At 39.5% G+C, this 18,661-nt stretch overlaps 1 protein-coding gene across 3 annotated transcripts in view; it reads left to right on the plus strand.

The window, feature by feature from the left end:
* The window catches only part of LOC139939630 (dynein axonemal heavy chain 7-like), a 114,502-nt gene that overhangs the window by 14,889 nt on the left and 80,952 nt on the right, over positions 1-18,661 (plus strand). For all 3 annotated transcript variants that reach the window (XM_071935672.1, XM_071935673.1, XM_071935674.1), the window contains 16 exons: positions 2,456-2,583; positions 3,137-3,440; positions 4,649-4,795; positions 5,920-6,056; positions 6,864-7,128; positions 7,830-7,964; positions 9,022-9,170; positions 9,619-9,805; positions 10,458-10,544; positions 11,506-11,811; positions 12,556-13,019; positions 13,763-14,034; positions 14,399-14,526; positions 15,033-15,245; positions 16,777-16,875; positions 17,836-17,970. In XM_071935672.1, coding sequence (XP_071791773.1) covers positions 2,456-2,583; positions 3,137-3,440; positions 4,649-4,795; positions 5,920-6,056; positions 6,864-7,128; positions 7,830-7,964; positions 9,022-9,170; positions 9,619-9,805; positions 10,458-10,544; positions 11,506-11,811; positions 12,556-13,019; positions 13,763-14,034; positions 14,399-14,526; positions 15,033-15,245; positions 16,777-16,875; positions 17,836-17,970 — 3,156 coding nt within the window. The remainder of the gene's footprint in view (positions 1-2,455; positions 2,584-3,136; positions 3,441-4,648; positions 4,796-5,919; positions 6,057-6,863; positions 7,129-7,829; positions 7,965-9,021; positions 9,171-9,618; positions 9,806-10,457; positions 10,545-11,505; positions 11,812-12,555; positions 13,020-13,762; positions 14,035-14,398; positions 14,527-15,032; positions 15,246-16,776; positions 16,876-17,835; positions 17,971-18,661) is intronic.

Genomic DNA, 18,661 nt, shown 5'->3' on the forward strand with positions numbered 1-18,661 from the left:
TCAAATGAAAGCTCAACAATTGCTCTAAACAATCGAATCAGGGCAGTATATATAACAAGGTTTTATCAAGTCCAATTTGAATGTGTTTTGGTGGTTGCTAGCGACCGCCTTGTGCACTGTGCACCAAAGAGTTAAAAAAAAAGACTTTAAAACCTGTAAGTTTTTCTGTGTGGGGAGGACATTTTTGTGCAAAAAGTGATACACTCTTAAATTAGAACATTATTGCACTGAGTGTTTGATGGACACTTAATCCAAAAACAATCTAGACACATCAAATGTCACTCTTCATGGCTCAACATGTATGTGCACAAAGCTTTAAAGGAACACGTTGCCTTGGATCGGACGAGTTGGTCAAAACAAAAGCGTTTGTAACCGTTTTTTATAAAATGCATATGGTTGGAAAGATGTTTTAAAAGTAGAATACAATGATCCACACAAGTTTGCCTCGAAATTGCGTGGTTTTCCTTCTACTGTGCGAACTAACATGGTCGGCCATTTATGGGAGTCAAAATTTTGACCCCCATAAATGGCCGACGTGTTAGTCGACGAGGTAAAAGGAAAACCACGCAATTTTGAGGCATGTTTGTGTGGATCATTGTATTCTACTTTTACAACATCTTTCTACCCATGTGCATTTTATAACAAACGGTTACAAACGCTTTTCAAAGACCAACTCGACCGATCCAAGGCAACGTGTTCCTTTAACATATTTTTTCTTAATACTGCATTTTTAGATTGATAGAAAACTAAAAATTACTTTAAAAGCACAATATAACGTATCAAGCTTAAATCACTCGATCCTCTCACATTGCACGCACGCAATTTGATTTACTTGATTTGTTGACACACACCACCAGCTGGTCCTAATTCACCTAGAGCTGCTTAAGCAGATAATGTTGCTATGCAATTTGTGCTTAGCAGAATTGAGCAGGATACCAGGCACAAATGGTACATGTGAAATGGTATTTTGACTGGTTACCTTATTCTGGTAAGCATAATTTTATTGTGCTAAGCTGCATTTTATACTTAAGCAGTTTTATGAAATTGGGTCCCAAATATGCATCTAAAACCTTATCGTCCACAGAATAGACATTATGCACTATGTAGGTTTGATGGTGAAACTCTGTTTTTACTCTATTTTTCATTTACTGTGATCCTTAAAATATAGTTATTCTCTTTTTATTCCAATTTTTACTCTGCTAATGATTTATAAATAACTTTCTCACTTTCCCTTTTGAATCGAGTATGAGTGCATTGGTAGATTCATTGCTTTCTTGAAAACAGTAGGATTGTAAGAAAGCGAATCTTCTTGACTATTTTAAGAATGATACAAATCTTCTCCATCGTGTTAATGGGAGACTTTCGGACTGTCCTTTTTAACAGTTCTGGGCCCAATTTCAGTAAGCTGCTAAGCACAAAAATCTGCTTCTAGCATGAAATTTCTTCCTTGATAAAAACAGGGTTACCAACCAAATTTCCTTTTGTTGCATACTGCTTGATCCTGGTATTCAGCTGTTATCTGCTTATCCTGAAAACCACTTGGAAATTTGGTTGGTAATCCTGTTTTTATCAAGGAAGTAGTTTCATGCTAAGCAAATTTTTGTGCTTAGCAGCTATATGAAATTTGGCCCTGGCCAGTAGTGCCCTAGCTCAAACCTTTGTGTGCAATACTAAGCATGTGTGCGCATGCTTAGAGCCGCAAAAAAGGACCACTTTATCTGCTGCCGCCAGCGTCCCAAGAGTCTCCCATTCGAGTGTTGAACTAAATGTCAACTCAATCCAAATGATCCGAGTGCTGTTCTTACTGTATGTAGTGCACCACACTGCACTCTGATTTCTTCCCTTTGCACTTTTTGTATATTACTCACTGGAGTTTTCTCCCTAGCTTCACTGTTTGATAAGTTACTGTTATAAATAACTGTAGTAAGAATCTATGTCATGACTAAACCGTAACTTCTCTAGTTATTATTCTGCCAATGAACTGGCCCAATTGAGAACTGACCCAATTGACCACAGCCCCCCAGTCTAGAGTCTGAAGGGAGTGTCTCACATGTCGGGCTCTTCTGGGCTTAAATCTTGGGGAAAATCTTCAAGACTGCAGGGCTCAAAATGTTCACTGGACCAGACTACAAGACCAGAATCAAAATGACAAAAAACCTTCCTGATACATTTGACTGTTTTTCTTTTGAAAGATTACTAAGACATGTAAAGAGAAGAAAGTTTTGCCAAGCAAATTCATGCTTAGTAGAAATCAGCTGGATACCAGTCACACATTGTACATGTGATGTGGTAGTTTGGCTGGTAACCATGTTCTGGTAAGCATAATTTTCTTCGTGCTTAGCTCCAATTAGTGCTTAAGCAGCTCTATGAAAATGGGCCCTGTTTAAGGTCAATATCTAGAGTGTTTAGTCTGGGACCAAGACTTATTGAGAATGTCCATTGTTTTATCATCTAGGTGATACGACTCGGCATGTTTGAGCTTCACTGTGATGAGTTGATCCGTGCTCTGGCCAAGAGAGCCGAAACACTGAGTGGTCGTCTCCTGGCTAGGATGAACATGGACCATGCAGAGGCCAATAGAAAGTGAGTGTGGAAGAGAAACTCCAAGTTCAAATTTTTATTTTGTTATGTACTTGTTTTTTTCTGACTTTTTTCAGAGCCAAATTGGAGATGTCATTTGGGTTCAATAGCTAAAGAGGTCTTCAGACTTCAAGGAGGAATTTGAGTTCAATAGCTAAAGAGGTCTTCAGACTTCAAGGAGGAATTTGTTGTCAGTCAAAAGTTCAAAATCAAACCTGTATTTGACTTAATGTCATCGAAAGACAGGGTCGAACCACAAAATTCCCTGTACAAAAATGTTCAGACTAATTTTTACAAAAATGTTCAAACCCATTTTTACAAAAATGTTCAGGGGTGGATTTCACAAAGAGTTAGGACTAGTCTTATCTCAAGTTAGGACCAGTTACTCGTCCTAACTTAGGACTATCCATGCATATTTGTATATCTCCTAGGACTAGTCCTAAGTTAGGACTAGTCCTAACTCTTTGTGAAATCGACCCTAGACCCATTTTTACAAATATGTTCAGACCCATTTTAAGGTTGAAGTGATGTATAACGCCATTTAAACTCCTTACAGATTGTGTGACGAGTATGAAGCTATAGCAGAGAAGGCCCTCACCACACCACCTAACACAGAGAAGCTGATGGAGCTCTCAGCATACATCGAGGGTGTTGAGAAGAAGACTATCTTTGAGCTTGAGAAAAGACTAACCCTGAGCCGGGACCGGCTGGCATTTCTCGTCGACTACGCCAGTTTCTCTCCGGCTGAGATGAGGCTTAACAGCAGCACGTTCCAATGGCATGAGCGCATGCCTGAGATCTTCTCTGAGCATAAACAGATCGTCCAGGAGAAGACGTCACAATATCAGAAGGGTCTTGAGGTAATCACATAAGCCCTACTCTTTGTCCTATATCAGCAGAGTGTGGGTTCGAATCCCCAGCCGTGACACTTGTGTCCTAAAGCAAGACACTTAACCAATGCTTCGTAATGCCGCTGGTCCCATGTGTTGTGGAACACATGTAAAAGAACACAGTGCACTTATCGAAAAGAGAAGGGGTTTGCCCCAGTGTTCCTGGTCGAATCGGCAGCAAATTGCCCCACAGCACCTTGTAAACATTACATGGTGCTTTAGAAGGATTAGGTCTTATAATTCAAACGTAGTCCCACATCTTGCAGGAAATACTGTATGTTACAGCGCCAGCACATGAACGCTATATAAGGAGCCACTCCCGGGCCGATTAAGCCTACCCAATTGATAAGACTTGCCTTGTTTAAAACCGTTGGTATTGGTTATAACACACCACCTAACTTTTTAACTCTTTTTATCATTGCCATGGTCATACGTGTTCGATCTACTTTATGTATTCAGAAAGTGCAATATGATCTTTTCACCGTACATGTAAGACCCATAATATACACGCTATCATGAGAGGGCATTATCACTGCAAAAATGCTATTGACTTTGGGATGTAACCAAGACAACACAAATCAGCAAGATACTTGTTTTGTGGTGAGAAAGACTTTTCTTTTTTGTTGTACAGAACTTTTAAAAACCGCAACAAGTTGGCATTAGACATGTTTAAAGGAACGTTACTGAATTGGTTTGTAACAAAAATCGTGACAGATTTACATCAAACTTATACGGTCTATTGATGATGATAGTAGAAAACATCCCTTGAAATATTTCTGTCTGAAATTTCATATTTGGTGAGAAATGAATAACCTAATTTTGCGTTTGGAGTTTATCGCTCAGTAAGCATTTTATTAAGTGACCCAGATGGTCGATCGATCTCAAACTTAAGTTTGTCAGTTTATGTATATGGTGGATTACATAGAGTGCTTACACTGCTAGCAACTGTTTTGTTAGCAAAACCAATTTTGTAATGTTCCTTTTAGGTTCAAAATGCAAAAAGAGGCAGATTTAGTTGCCAGGGACATCAGGGTGTTTGCAACTGATCTTCCTAACTTTGGGATAGACAAGAACGGGCAAATCTCAACAAGGTTCCGACTTCGGTCGACTAGAGAGCAAGAGATATTCAATGGTTCCGGTTGTAATAGTTTCTTCTGAATTCATTACTTTTCCTGCAGTTGAAACGAGAGCGATTCCAAGAGGAGCTGGACGGCTACTCCAAACAGCTGGAGGAGTTTTCATCCTTTGGGGACTTGTCCGAGGTTGGAAGATACCTCAAGAAGGCTCAAGCTCTCACCGCCAGGCTGGAGGCTGCTTCAGAGAAGGTAAAATATTCTCCCCCCCCCCCCAAAAAAAAAGCGCCATCCCTGAAGCCTAAAGAATGCTGTTCTTTGTGCGTAAAAAAGTGCACGTAACCTTAGGGTACCTTGTAGCACTTCGCTTTATGCTAAGGGGTCTATTGATTTCTATGAACCCCTTGCACAATGCAGAAAGCACCATAGATCAATGCGTGTCTACCATTTTCATCATTTTGGGAGTAAAATCTTTTGTGCATGTTTGTACATGATAGGGACTCCCCTAAATGGCGGACAAGGATTGATTGAAATCAATGAGAACATTACCATGTATTGACCCAATTCACCTGACATCATCATCAGAAAAATCTTGCATGCACCATACTGGTGAGCAATGTCTTTGTGCGTTATTCAGTGAAGTGCGCATTTTAGGCAACTCAGCGTTTACATGTAAACCTATTGCCAACCAAAATGGTGAGCGTGGCACAGTCGCCGCGTGTGATGTGCGTGCAAGGGGTCAATATCTTGTCATTGATATACTAGTTGGATGTGGAAGCCAGTTTTTTAACTTTGGAAGATTTTGAAATGGTTAAACCAGAAGTGTTCTCTATTCAATTCTTTGAAAAAACTTCTTACTTGCCCTATAAACGCTAATTGTCCCCTTGCACCAATGATCACATGGGCTTATATCTGCCATGCTCACCATTTTGGGAGTCAATGGTACACATGTAAAGCTGAGTCGCCCAAAATGCACACTACACTGTATAATACAAAGGGGCATTGACTCCCAAAATGGCGCAACCAAGAATATAATGATGATGCAAGAAAAATTGGATCAATATACTATTTTTGTTAGCCCTATCCTTCTTGATCCTGCACTATGTTCTTTGTAGAGGGTCATTTAAATGCCCTGCCGTCAATTTCACAAAACTCTTCCTAACTTAGGACTAATCTTAGGACTTAGGACGAGTCCCAACCCTGCACTGTAGCATGCAGACCTTAAGATTAATCCTAAGTTAGGACGAGTTACTCGTCCTAACTCGAGATAAGACGAGTCCTAACTCTTTAAGAAATCGACGGCTGTGTTTTTATTTGTGTAACTCTCTTTTATAGAAGAACTTGTAGAGTTTGTTGTTTGATTTGACTTTTGATAGATTGAAGCCTTCAACCTAGAGGAGGAAGCCTTTGGTTGGCAGACGTCAGCTTACCCGATGAGAAACACCATCACGAGCACACTGCAGCCCTATCATAAGCTGTATGAGACTACAGTAGAATTCAACACTAAACACAAGTGAGTCCAAACGTAGTGAAAGAAAGTAAAACATTCAACCATGATATAGTGAGCTATGCATTGAGGAAGATTTGAGCCTGTGACATCTGGACTTACATCCATGTGACATCCCTGTGCTCTACCAACTGCTTGCCATATTATCACGTGTCAGCTTTTTTTTCTAATTAAAAGGATATCAGATTGAAATTGAGGCCCAGTTAAGATTCTGAAATGTTGTGTAAAGAGTTATTGCTTGAAACTGTCAAGGGTAGATACTGTTCATCATGTTCATGTGAGTTTTTAGCAGCCTGTGTAACGATTGGGCTGCTGGTTCTGCATACTCCTAAGGAGATGAGATGATTTCAGGATGCCTTGAGGCCTGATGAACAGAAGTTTTGTAAGATGCATTAAGGAAGCTACTTGGCTGAAAAAAACCCACACACTAAGTAGATGTTAAATTTGCATCGGGATAAAGAATATTTATTTTTGGTGTTACCCATTTACACCTATGTGTGTTAGCACTCTGTATGCTCAGTACTTTCCAGAGTTCTGTGAAAAAATCATAAGCATATTACTCAGGTGGGATTTGAACCCATGACCTTTGCAATTCTAGTGCAAGTCTAGTTGGTATGACTCTGCTCTAGAATTGCAAAGGTCGTAGATTTCATATCCCACCCGAGTAATATGCTTGTGATATTGTTCACAGAACTTAACAAAGTACTGAGTATACAGTGCCAACACACATCGATGCATATGGGTGAAACAAAAAAATTTACATATTAAGTTCTTCTTATTATTATTGTTGTTATTATTTTCACTACTTAAAAGGCAATGGATGGATGGTGCCATGCACGAGGTGGACCCAGACAAAGTGGACGGCGACGTCGGCAACTACTGGCGTACCCTGTACAAGCTGGAGAAGACCTTTGGTGACATCCCCACAGTGCAGAAGATCGCTACACGCATGAAGGACAAAGTGGAGACATTTAAGGATTATATCCCGTTGGTGGCAGCGTTGTGTAATCCGGGGTTGAGGGATCGTCATTGGGAATCGATGACGGAAATCGTTGGCTTCCCTCTCAAGCCGGATGAGGTCAGTCCAATAGAACCATTGAAGACTGTAGTCTGTCTCACTATTTCTTTGTTTATATTAAATTTTGTACCTTTGCCCAAATTGCAAGAATCACTTGGTAAAATGCAACAGCGTTTTTTATTTTAAAGGGAAGGTATAGGTTTGGTTATCACTCCTAAAATTAGTTGCATTAATTGCAATAACAACTTTTGGTTAGAAGCCATATTGAGAAATATTTCACTTGGAAGTAATGTAAAAAGATACCTTTTTTTTTCCCAGTAAAATTTAAATCTGAGATTGTTAAGTAACAATTTAAATCTGAGATTGATAAGTAAAAATTCTGAGATTGTGCAGTCGGACCTTTTTTGCTCTGAATTTTAGGCGATACCTCAAAAATGGAACCTGTTTTGTTGTATACATCTATATTTGTATAGGAAAACAATTGAACATTTCCAAAAACCAAAGGTGTACTTTTAACCTTTATCTTGCTAAACAATCGTTGGTAATATTAAAATGATCAGTGAGTGTATTTCATTAACAATATCAAGTTGACCATTACATGACCAAATATCACCACACATGAATGCGTAGCTTGGTATACGATTGGCTACAAAATTCTACAACTATATAGATAAATACATGCATACAGACATACTGAAGTAAATAAATGACAGTGAATGGAAGCAGTTTACTAAATTACTACTTGATTTTCATTTATTCAGGACACCACCTTATCCAAGATGATTGATATGAATCTGGAGCCATTCCTTCCTAAGTTTGACTCCATCAGCGAGTCAGCAAGCAAAGAGTACTCACTGGAGAAAGCTATGGAGAAAATGATCTCAGAATGGGATTTGGTAAGTTCCACAGTTGAAATGTCACTTCTCTTTGCAATAATTTTCCTGATAAAACCATCTATTTACTTAGGCAGGATATGACTTAAACGTATAGAGTTATATATAAGAACTAGAGGGCACACTGGCCTATATACGCGGCTCAGCAGGCGCGCATGCGGCCATTTTCTAAGTTCACAAACAGCATCGCACAGCATGTGTTTGTGCGGCCATTTTGTAAGTTGACAAAACAGCATCGCGTAGCGTTCAATAAACACAAACTCCAACCGGTACTTCATATTCAACTGGCGTACAGAAGGGCGCACGTGTCTCCTTGCGGTCCTGTCGCGTTTCTGCAAGCAGCATCACCAGTGCGCCCCCTAGTTCTTATATAAAAATCTATGCTTAAACACCACACTCTTTAGTTGTTTAGACTGGTTGTTTATTTTTCCTTAGCCATGTTTCCATCGGACTTTTTCTTTCGTGGCTACACGGAAAACTACCATGACTGGCGTTGGTGTAATTCTACTGTGTGTTCCCACCTGGACTTAGATTCCATGGTGGAATGGTCCATTCGCTGTATTGTCATTCTACAGAAAAGTTGCTGTACTCTAACCATAGAAATAGAACCCGGAGAACGCTGAGTGTCTCATTGTGCATGCAGTTTCGTTGTGAGACCATTTTTATGGACGCGTATATGCCATTTTTGTTACGTGTGTATGGCAAAATATTTTGCCATAAGAAAACTTTTCTAATTGGCCAGACATGAATTTTTTTTAGACTTTTATGTCTGCTTGGTGAAGAAAATAACAGGCATCTCTTTTAGATATATAAATTTTATGCTCTTTGATCCGCTTCGCCTCGAAACGTCAAGATCACACCAGCTCTTTTCGGAGCCAACACTCCTCCAAGAATAGTTGTATCCACCCACATGTTTACTATTTGTAGTTACTCCTTAGTGATCCATATCTTTACACACATTAAGACAGCAAAAACTGTGAACATGTCATCAGACATGAAGTGGTGTATGCCAATAATTGTTGATTTGTGAGTGAAAGTCATTACGTTTTTAAACCAACAGATGGAGTTTGTGATGATCCCGTACCGTGAGACCGGCACCATGATCTTGTCTTCAGTGGATGACATTCAGGTCTTGCTAGATGATCAAATTGTCAAGACCCAAACCATGAGAGGATCTCCATTCATCAAACCATTTGAAAATGAGATCAAGTAAGTTTAATTTAAAATCAATGGTTTAAAAAAATATTCATAAATACCTTAGACAGTTTCGCAATTCCTATTGGTGGAGAGGGCGTCATGTGGGGGTGTTTAAATGGTTGATAATGACCAGCTGGAGCTCTATTTACAACTGGTTGTTTTCAAATACTACGCGCTTGTCTTGGTGCAAAACGACGGACGATTTTCGTGTTTGGAGTTTATCGCTCAGTGAGCGTTTTATTCATTTTTTTTCGTCCACCCATGACTTGCAAAATGTGTAATTGGTTTTCACTATTTTCTCGTGACCCAGATGGCCGATCAATCTCAAATTTCTACAGGTTTGTCAGTTTATGTATATGGTGGATTACACAGAGTGCTTACTGCCAGTAACTGTTTTGTTAGCAAAACCAATTCTGTAATATTCCTTTAATAATCATTGTTCTCTCTCTGCCTCCTTCAGGTCTTGGGAGAGCAAGCTCCTTCTCCTCCAGGAGATCCTTGATGAGTGGCTGAAGGTACAGGCCACCTGGCTCTACCTTGAACCCATCTTCAGCTCCCCGGACATCATGGCACAAATGCCTGAGGAAGGACGACGCTTTGCAACAGTCGACAAGAACTGGAGGGATATCATGAAATCAGCAGTAGTGGTAAGAGTTGTTGTCTTTAAGGATCTGTATACATTTGGTGGCGTGTCATGGCCTAGCAGTTAAGAGCACCGGACTCAAACTCTGGCGTTTCTGAACAGCAAAGTGTGGGTTCTAGTCCCCGTCATGACACCTGTGTCCTTCAGCATGACATTTTTAAAACCAATATTGTAAAGTGGGAAGAGTTGTAGTCTTAAACATCTTCTGGCGTCTTGGCCGAGCGGTCGAGTTCACCGAGCCCAAGCTCTGGTGTTGCCAGCAGCAGAGTGTGGGTTTGAATCTTGGTCATGACACTTAACCCGGAAATTGGGAAGATATTGCATTCTCCTCTACCAGCCAGGCTCCTAGTGGATGATACCCATGCCTACATGTACATCCACTTGAATGGACTGTGAAGGGAATACCCTGTTTCAGCCCCAGGAGTAGGTGGCAATGTGCCCCCGATGGCAGTTGATTTGGGTTGATAGTCCAAGTCAGTTAGGTTTAGCCCTCAACTTGAAGTGGCCGTCCGGCCTTGTGATCTTAATGATTTCTCATAAAAACTTTTTTTTTTGTGGCGCAACCAAGCACTTCTTGCACAAACTCAATACTGCGTTATAAAATATATTATTTATTATATAGTTACAATTATTCAACGGTCTTATTATCTCTTTAGGATAAGCACGTCCTCGCTGTGACAGAAATTGAGAAGATACTGGAAAGACTGAAGAAGTCTAATGAACTTCTGGAACTCATTCAAAAGGTATGAACAGATCTTAACAACATTAAAGCATAGACAGAACTTTTCAGATGAATAAAACAAGTGAAAATGACCCGAGTCGCAACTGATTAATTTTGTTTGATCGAGCACATTTATAGTTACTTCAATTAATGTATCTGTATCTTTTCCTGTACCCGTACAATCATTCATAGGGTTGTTGCTGTAAATGATCACAGTCAGGGTGCACAACAGGGCCCAATTTCATAGAGCTGCTAAGCACAAAAATTTGCTTAGCATGAAATTTCTTTATTGATAAAAACAGGATCATCAACCAAGTTTCTGATTTTTTGCATGTTGCTTTTTACTGGTATTCAGCTGTTGTTTGCTTATCTTGCAAATCATGTGGAAATTTGGTTGGTAATCCTGTTTTTATCAAGGAAGAAATTTCATGCTTAGTAAATTTTTGTGCTTAGGTAAACATTTGGGTTGGCCATTGAAATGAAATTTGCCATTCTTCATAGTGTCTAAAGCTTGCTTGGATATCTTGATGTTGAGTGCTGAACAGATTTCAGGATCAAGTTGATTTCATTCAGGTATAGACCGTATTGAATATAACATCACCGTTCAAATATCTGCCCTACAAGATGGGGTCTGCGTGCATGTGCCGTAGAAATCAAACCGGTAATGCTGCGTGCTGCGTGCTTCATTGATGTACGTGTTTAGACGCGCATTCGGTTTGCCCTACAAGATGGCGACGTTTTATAGCAACAAAGGGGTTATTCAATACGGTCTATAGTCTTGGGGTAAAGTGAATGATGAAAACACTCTTTGTTGTAGTGTGACTTTGTAAGAAATGGATCCAGATGAATATATTTGGTCTTTAATATTGTTTGGTGTAATACCTGGTGTCTCTTTGTAAAGTGTTGTCAGTCTGAGTTTTGTCCTATGTTCCTGGAGTGTCATTAGTATTCATTTTTGTCATTTTAACTGTTTCTCCATTCAGGGTCTGAATGACTACCTGGAGAAGAAACGTCTCTACTTCCCTCGTTTCTTCTTCCTCTCCAACGACGAGCTCTTGGAGATCCTTTCCGAGACCAAAGACCCGACCCGCGTTCAGCCCCATCTCAAGAAATGCTTTGAGGGTATCGCCAAGTTGGAGTTCACCGACATCCTGGACATTACGCATATGAAGAGTAGCGAGGGCGAGGTTGTCCCGCTGAACGAGCCGATCTCGACATCCAAGGCACGTGGGCAGGTGGAGAAGTGGCTGCTGGAGCTGGAGATTCTCATGATCAAGAGTTTGCACAAGGTAAGAGTTTTGCCGATTAGTTTCAGGATGCTTTTATTTCCATTGCATGGCTTGAACTTGGGGGAATCTTTTCCCTGGACCAGAGTTTATTTTACTTGACCAGAATCAAAATGAGTTGAACATTACCTCATCTATCTCATTTGTCTTTTCTGTACAGTGTACTTCAACACTCAACAGAGTTGACAGATATTCATCAGACTCTTTTTTTTGACTCAATTATTTTTTCCACATGGATATTACCCCCCAAAAAATTGTATAATTAAATCATAAGCCTTCTTGTTATAAAGATGGTAACGGTAGTAAGCATCCTCCAAAATTGTTTCATCTGAAATATCCCCATTGATAAAAGTATGTCAAAAATTTGAATCTTAGAAATGATTCATGCATGAAGCGTTTCTCACATTTTTGAGGGTTGGTTTACGTTTTTTAAACTTCTTGAGTGCCACAAAATAGATAGTGCCCACATGATGTCAATATAAAGTCAGCCATCTACGACACTGAAACACTGTTTTTTTACGCACAACTTTCCCTTAAAAAAATACTGCATAGAAAATTTATATTGTTTGACACAGCTCGGAAGCTAACAGTATTGCCTCCAATGAGCTTTTGTTGTTCTTGTTGAAAATCTATAAATCTTTTCAAAGTCAGGTTGACATATTTCAAGACCATCTAAAGAACCAAACCCTTCAGGATGTTGTTGTTACTAAGTCACACCCCTGTTTAATTTCTCATTCATTTCTGCAGGTCATCAAAGAATGCTTAGATGCCTATGCTAAACGAGAGCGAATCAAGTGGGTGATAGAGTGGCCCGGGCAAGCAGTACTCTGCGTCTCCCAAAAATACTGGACTGACGAGATCCACAAGGCCATTCGCTCCGGCCAGAAGGATTTAGAAGCCTACCTCCAGCTCAACAACAGCCAAATCGACGACATCGTCGAGCTGGTCCGCGGTAAACTCAACAAGCAGAATCGTACCACATTGGGGGCGCTTGTCGTGCTGGACGTCCACGCCCGCGACGTCCTGACGTCTCTCGTTAAGGATCAAGTCAGCAGCGAGAACGACTTCCAGTGGTTGAGTCAGCTGAGATACTATTGGGTCGAGGATCAGATGCTGACCAGGATGATCAACTCGATGCTGGCGTATGGTTACGAGTATCTGGGAAACTCTGGACGTCTTGTTATCACACCCCTCACGGATAGATGCTACAGGTTAGCAAGAGTGGAATACGTAAAAATATAGCACTCCTGTCTCCCATACTCAACGAGGCCAAAGGAAGGCCGAATTTGATGTGGGATACAAATGAAAGAATATAGCACCTTTGTGCTTTATACTCAAAGAGGCCAAAGGCAGGCTTCGAAATGATCCACGGATCCCACAGCAATTGTCGCCTGTGCTTTTGCTGTTGTGCCCTGTGCTTTTTACTGTGATGCCCTGTGCTTTTACTGTGGTTCCCTGTGCTTTTACTGTGGTGCCCTGTGCTTTTGCTGTGGTTCCCTGTGCTGCTTTTACTGTGGTGCCCTGTGCTTTTACTGTGGTGCCCTGTGCTTTTACTGTGATTCCCTGTGCTTTTACTGTGGTTCCCTGTGCTTTTACTGTGGTGCCCTGTGCTTTTACTGTGGTGCCCTGTGCTTTTGCTGTGGTGCCCTGTGCTTTTACTGTGGTTCCCTGTGCTTTTGCTGTGGTGCCCTGTGCTATTGCGATGAAGCCCTCTGCAATTGCCCCAATACAGAGGAAATAAATTTGCTCCTTCAAGAGCAAAGTCGAGTTAGATATGGAACACAGATGGACAAATTTAGCACTTTTGTGTCCTATACTCAACGATGCAAAAGGTCAAGTTGGATATGTACAAATATGGAACAATACTGCACTTCTTTTCACATGCTATTATTATAGTCTAGTTTGGTAAGCGATTAGAGGCAGATTTTTATTTGTTTACATTTTTTATTCACAGAACACTTTTCGGTGCCTTGCATCTTCATCTCGGTGGAGCCCCAGAGGGCCCAGCTGGGACCGGTAAGACAGAGACTACAAAGGATCTGGCCAAGGCCGTGGCCAAACAGTGCGTGGTGTTCAACTGCTCCGATGGTCTGGACTACCTCGCCTTGGGGAAGTTCTTCAAGGGTCTAGCTTCCTGCGGAGCCTGGTCGTGCTTTGATGAGTTCAACCGTATTGATCTGGAAGTGTTGTCTGTTGTAGCTCAGCAGATTCTTACCATCCAAAGAGGTAGGGAAGTGTCTTTATTTAACCCTTTCCTTGCTCAGGGCTCACCCTTAAAGGCAGCGGGCACTATTGGTAATTACTGAAAATAATTGTTAGCATAAAAACTTACTTGGTAACCAGAAATGGTAACCACAAATTTGATTTCGAGACCTCAGAATTAGATTTTGAGGTCCCGAAATCAAGCATCTGCAGTTGACTGCACTCAAACCCATGTTCCTTTCCATAGGTAACTTAAGCCGATTGCACTCATACCCCTCTTCCTTTTAATACCATAGGTGACTTTATAAAGGTAGAAAATTTGCCAGGTCTACTACTTTAGCTTTTAGTGGATCGTTTTTTATTTGTTTTTTGTGTTTGTGACTCGTAGGTATCCAAGGTGGTCTGACTACCTTACTGTTTGAAGGAACAGAGATCAAACTGGACCCAACCTGCTCTGTGTTTATTACAATGAACCCAGGTTACGCCGGACGCTCTGAGTTACCCGATAACCTCAAGGTATGTTCAGTCAGAGAGTCGTTAACTTAGAGTATATCCTATATCAAGATCAGGGCCCAATTTCATAGAGCTGCTAAGCACACAAATTTGCTAAGCGTGAAATTTCTTTCTATGATAAAAACAGGATTACAACCAAATTTCCATGTGACACTCAGGATAAGCAAACAACAGCTGAATACGAGTAACAAGCAATATGCAATGAATATAAATTTGGTTGGTAATCCTGTTTTTATCAAAGAAGAAATTTCATGCTAAGCAAATTTTTGTGGTTAGCAGCTCTATGAAATTGGGCCCAGGGCCCAGTTTCATGGCACTGCTTACTGCCATATTCTGTGCTTACGATCACCATTCTCCCCTTACTTTGCAAGCGCTGATTTTCTGTGCTAGCTGTAGAAGCAAAACATGTTTTGTAATGTGGTGTAGGTTTTATTATGATTATCACAAATTTTAAATAATTTAGAGTGAAAAATCAATGACACATAAATCTGGTTTCTATATTCATCAAGGCCCTGTTCCGCACTGTGGCTATGATGGTACCTGACTACGCTATGATTGCCGAGATTGTGCTCTACTCGTGCGGGTTTGTGAAAGCCCGCCCTCTATCAGTCAAAATTGTGGCTACATACCGTCTATGTTCTGAGCAGCTGTCGTCCCAGCATCATTACGATTACGGGATGAGGGCTGTGAAATCTGTACTGACTGCTGCTGGTAACCTTAAGGTTAGTGACTGGTCAGAAATTTCTCCTTCAGTATTTAAAATTTTACTTTTATAATTTATAAAACAAATTTTATTATTCCCATTTTTTGTAGTCCCACATACCTATGTAGCAGGGAAAAAAATATATGTTAAAGCGCCTTAAACGACACTGAGTGATGTATATTTGCGCTATATAAGAAAACTCCACTTTTATTATTATTAGTTTGATGTTGTTTTCAGAGCGGCCAACTTATTCTCTTCTAGAAAGTTCCTTGAAAATAAAAAAAATATTTTTCCATGTTCTGATTAACAAATATTAAATATTCTCACTGATTATGGAAACACTTTTGCAGCAGAATATTTCAGACAATGAAATGGCTACATTTTTAACAATAATTTATTGTTTGTAAAATGCATAATTGTTAAAGGAACACGCTGCCTTGGATCGGACGAGTTGGTCTATAAAAAGCGTTTGTAACCGCTTGTTATAAAATGCATATGGTTGGAAAGACGTTTTAAAAGTAGAATACAATGATCCACACAAATTTGCCTCGAAATTGCGTGGTTTTCCTTTTACTTTACAATTAACACGGTCGGCTATTTATGGGAGTAAAAAATTTTACTTCCATAAATGGCCGACCGTGGTAGTCGACGAGGTAAAAGGAAATTTCGGGGCGTGTTTGTGTGGATCATTATATTCTACTTGTACATCATCTTTCTACCCATATGCATTTTATTAAAAATGGTTACAAACGCTTTTCAAAAACCAACTCGACCGATCCAAGGCAACGTGTTCCTTTAAACAAATAAGCTTTTTTAAAATATTCAATTCAATTCAAAGCAATGATTATTTCCAGATGACGTCATAAAAAAGAGAAAAAAAGTACAGTAAATATAATATAAATGTGGAGGCACGTTCAAACCTACAATTACTATCAAGCTTTTCCATTCCTAGTCTGAAAGTATATGTCCATTGTTCAATAACTATAAGATAAACCAATCCAATTCTTGAAATTCAACTTAGGGCATTAAAGGCAGTGGACACTATTGGTAATTACTCAAAATAATTATTAGAATAAAACCTTACTTAGTTACGAGTAATGGGGAGAGGTTGATAGTATAAAACATTGTGAGAAACGGCTCCCTCTGAAGTAACGTAGTTTTCAAGAAAGAAGTAATTTTGCACGAATTTGATTTTGAGACCTCAGATTTAGAATTTGAGGTCTCAAAATCAATCATCTGAGAGCACACAACTTCGTGTGACAAGGGTGTTTTTTATTTCATAATTATTTTGCAACTTCGACGATCGATTGAGCTCAAATTTTCACAGGTTTGTTATTTTATGCATATGTTGAGATACACCAAGTGAGAAGACTGGTCTTTGACAATTTCCAATAGTGTCCACTGTCTTTAAATTGCTTTCAACTTTCTATATTCTGCCTTTTTATTATGACCAAGTATATACTTAAAAGTTGACAGTAATCATTTATTCACAGTTTTAATTTATGATTTTCGTTTTCTAAAATATGCATTTATTTTGTTGTTGTCAACAGTTGAAATATCCAGATGAAGATGAAGATATTCTGATGTTGCGTTCCATCAATGACGTCAATCTACCCAAGTTCTTGTCTCATGATCTACCGTTGTTTGCTGTAAGTCTCTAAAGTTATGCTGTACTTTAAAGTATACTAGAACTGAATGTTACTCATTCATCATTTGTTTCTCAAACCTTAAAGGTAAATAGCAACTTCTTGCCACAAAAGACTCATTGGGGATGGGTCTTGCATCATGTTGTAAGTTGGTATAGATCTTTTGCATGTAATGTAATAATACATACAGCTCAAGCATTGAATAATATGATAAATAACAAAATAATCTCAGTTTAGTTTTAAAGCGGGGGGTAGCGAAGCTTTGACGGAACAATGATTACTAAAGATGTGCTGACAATGACTTGTATTTAGACCTACTTGGAAGTGTCGTGGCCGAGCGGTTAAGAGCACCGGATTCAAACTCTGGTGTTTCTGATCAGAGTGTGGGTTCGAATCGCCAGCCGTGACACTTGTGTCCTTAAGCAAGACACTTAACAATTGCTTCGTCCTTCGGATGGGATGTTAAGCCGTTGGTCCCATGTGTTGTGTAACGCATGTAAAAGAACCCAGTGCACTTTTCGAAAAGAGAAGGGGTTCGCCCAGGTGTTCCTGGCTGTGGCTGCAGTATGGGCCGTAGCACCTTGTAAACCCTTATAAGGTGCTAAATAATTGGGTCCCAGAATTCATCACTGCAATTACCTATCTTTCTAGAAATTTATATGTACTCGGCGCCATGAGTACCTTGTTTGGTAGATACGTGCGCTATATAAGACTTCGATATTATATTATATATTGTATTTATATAAAAGAGTTTCCTTAACTTTGTTTTTAAATGAATTTGTGTTGTTAATTTTCTGAAGAGAATTGTCAAAGGCATTCCACAGTTTTGGTTCTGTATACTTAACATTTGTTTGGGCAAGTGAAGAGCAAAGATCGAGTTAAGGAAACTTTATTCAGATAAACCACAATCACACTTTTCACCAAAATATGTACCTAACATATCCATGTATTTTGTTGCTGTAGGGTATCACCTCTGATCTGTTCCCTGGTGTAGTCCTCCCGAAGCCAGACTACGCCATCTTGACTGAAGCCATCCAAGAGAACTGTGAGAAGATGAATCTACAGATGACTGACGTCTTCTTGGATAAGATCCAACAGGTACGAGCAAACACTTTACTTTTATTTACATCCCAAATATTGTGTTTTCTTATTTGCACTGTGATTGTCAACCGTAAGTAAAAAGAAACAGTTAAAAACTCATCTGATGGGAGTTGCTTTTACTTAATTAATTTCCTACGGTTTTGTTTTTTCATTATAATGACTTTCTTGTTTGCGCCTTGAGCATTTTCAATGGATATGTGCGCCCCTATAAATGTACATTATTAAAACAAAATTTTGACACATTGACCAATATTTCCGTCAGAGAAAAAAGGTTTGAAGCAATCGTAAGGTTTGGTCATAGATTTATTTTTTTATCCTGATTTGTAGGCAAAATTATCACGAATGATGTAATAAAAGTCACATGTGGAAGTTTTAGTTGTATACAGTGTCTACAGCCCCTTTTTCATACCAGTATCAACCTCTACCCTCGCACGTACCCATTTATACCCCTGGTTGAAGAAAAGAATCTATTAAAATCATCTTGCTCAATGTCATGGCCGAGATTCAAACCCACACGCTGATCCTGAAGCAAAAAGTTCTAGTAATACTTTCCTCTAAAATCAAACATGTATACTAAGAGTTCTAACCTTTGTGGAAGTCCACATTTTTGATTTGATATTTTTTTCATTTTGACTTTTCTCAAATATGGAAAAAGTTTGCAGTAACACCATGTAATGAACATCTCTCC

Source organism: Asterias amurensis, chromosome 7, assembly GCF_032118995.1.
Source record: "Asterias amurensis chromosome 7, ASM3211899v1".
Lineage (NCBI taxonomy): Eukaryota > Metazoa > Echinodermata > Asteroidea > Forcipulatida > Asteriidae > Asterias > Asterias amurensis.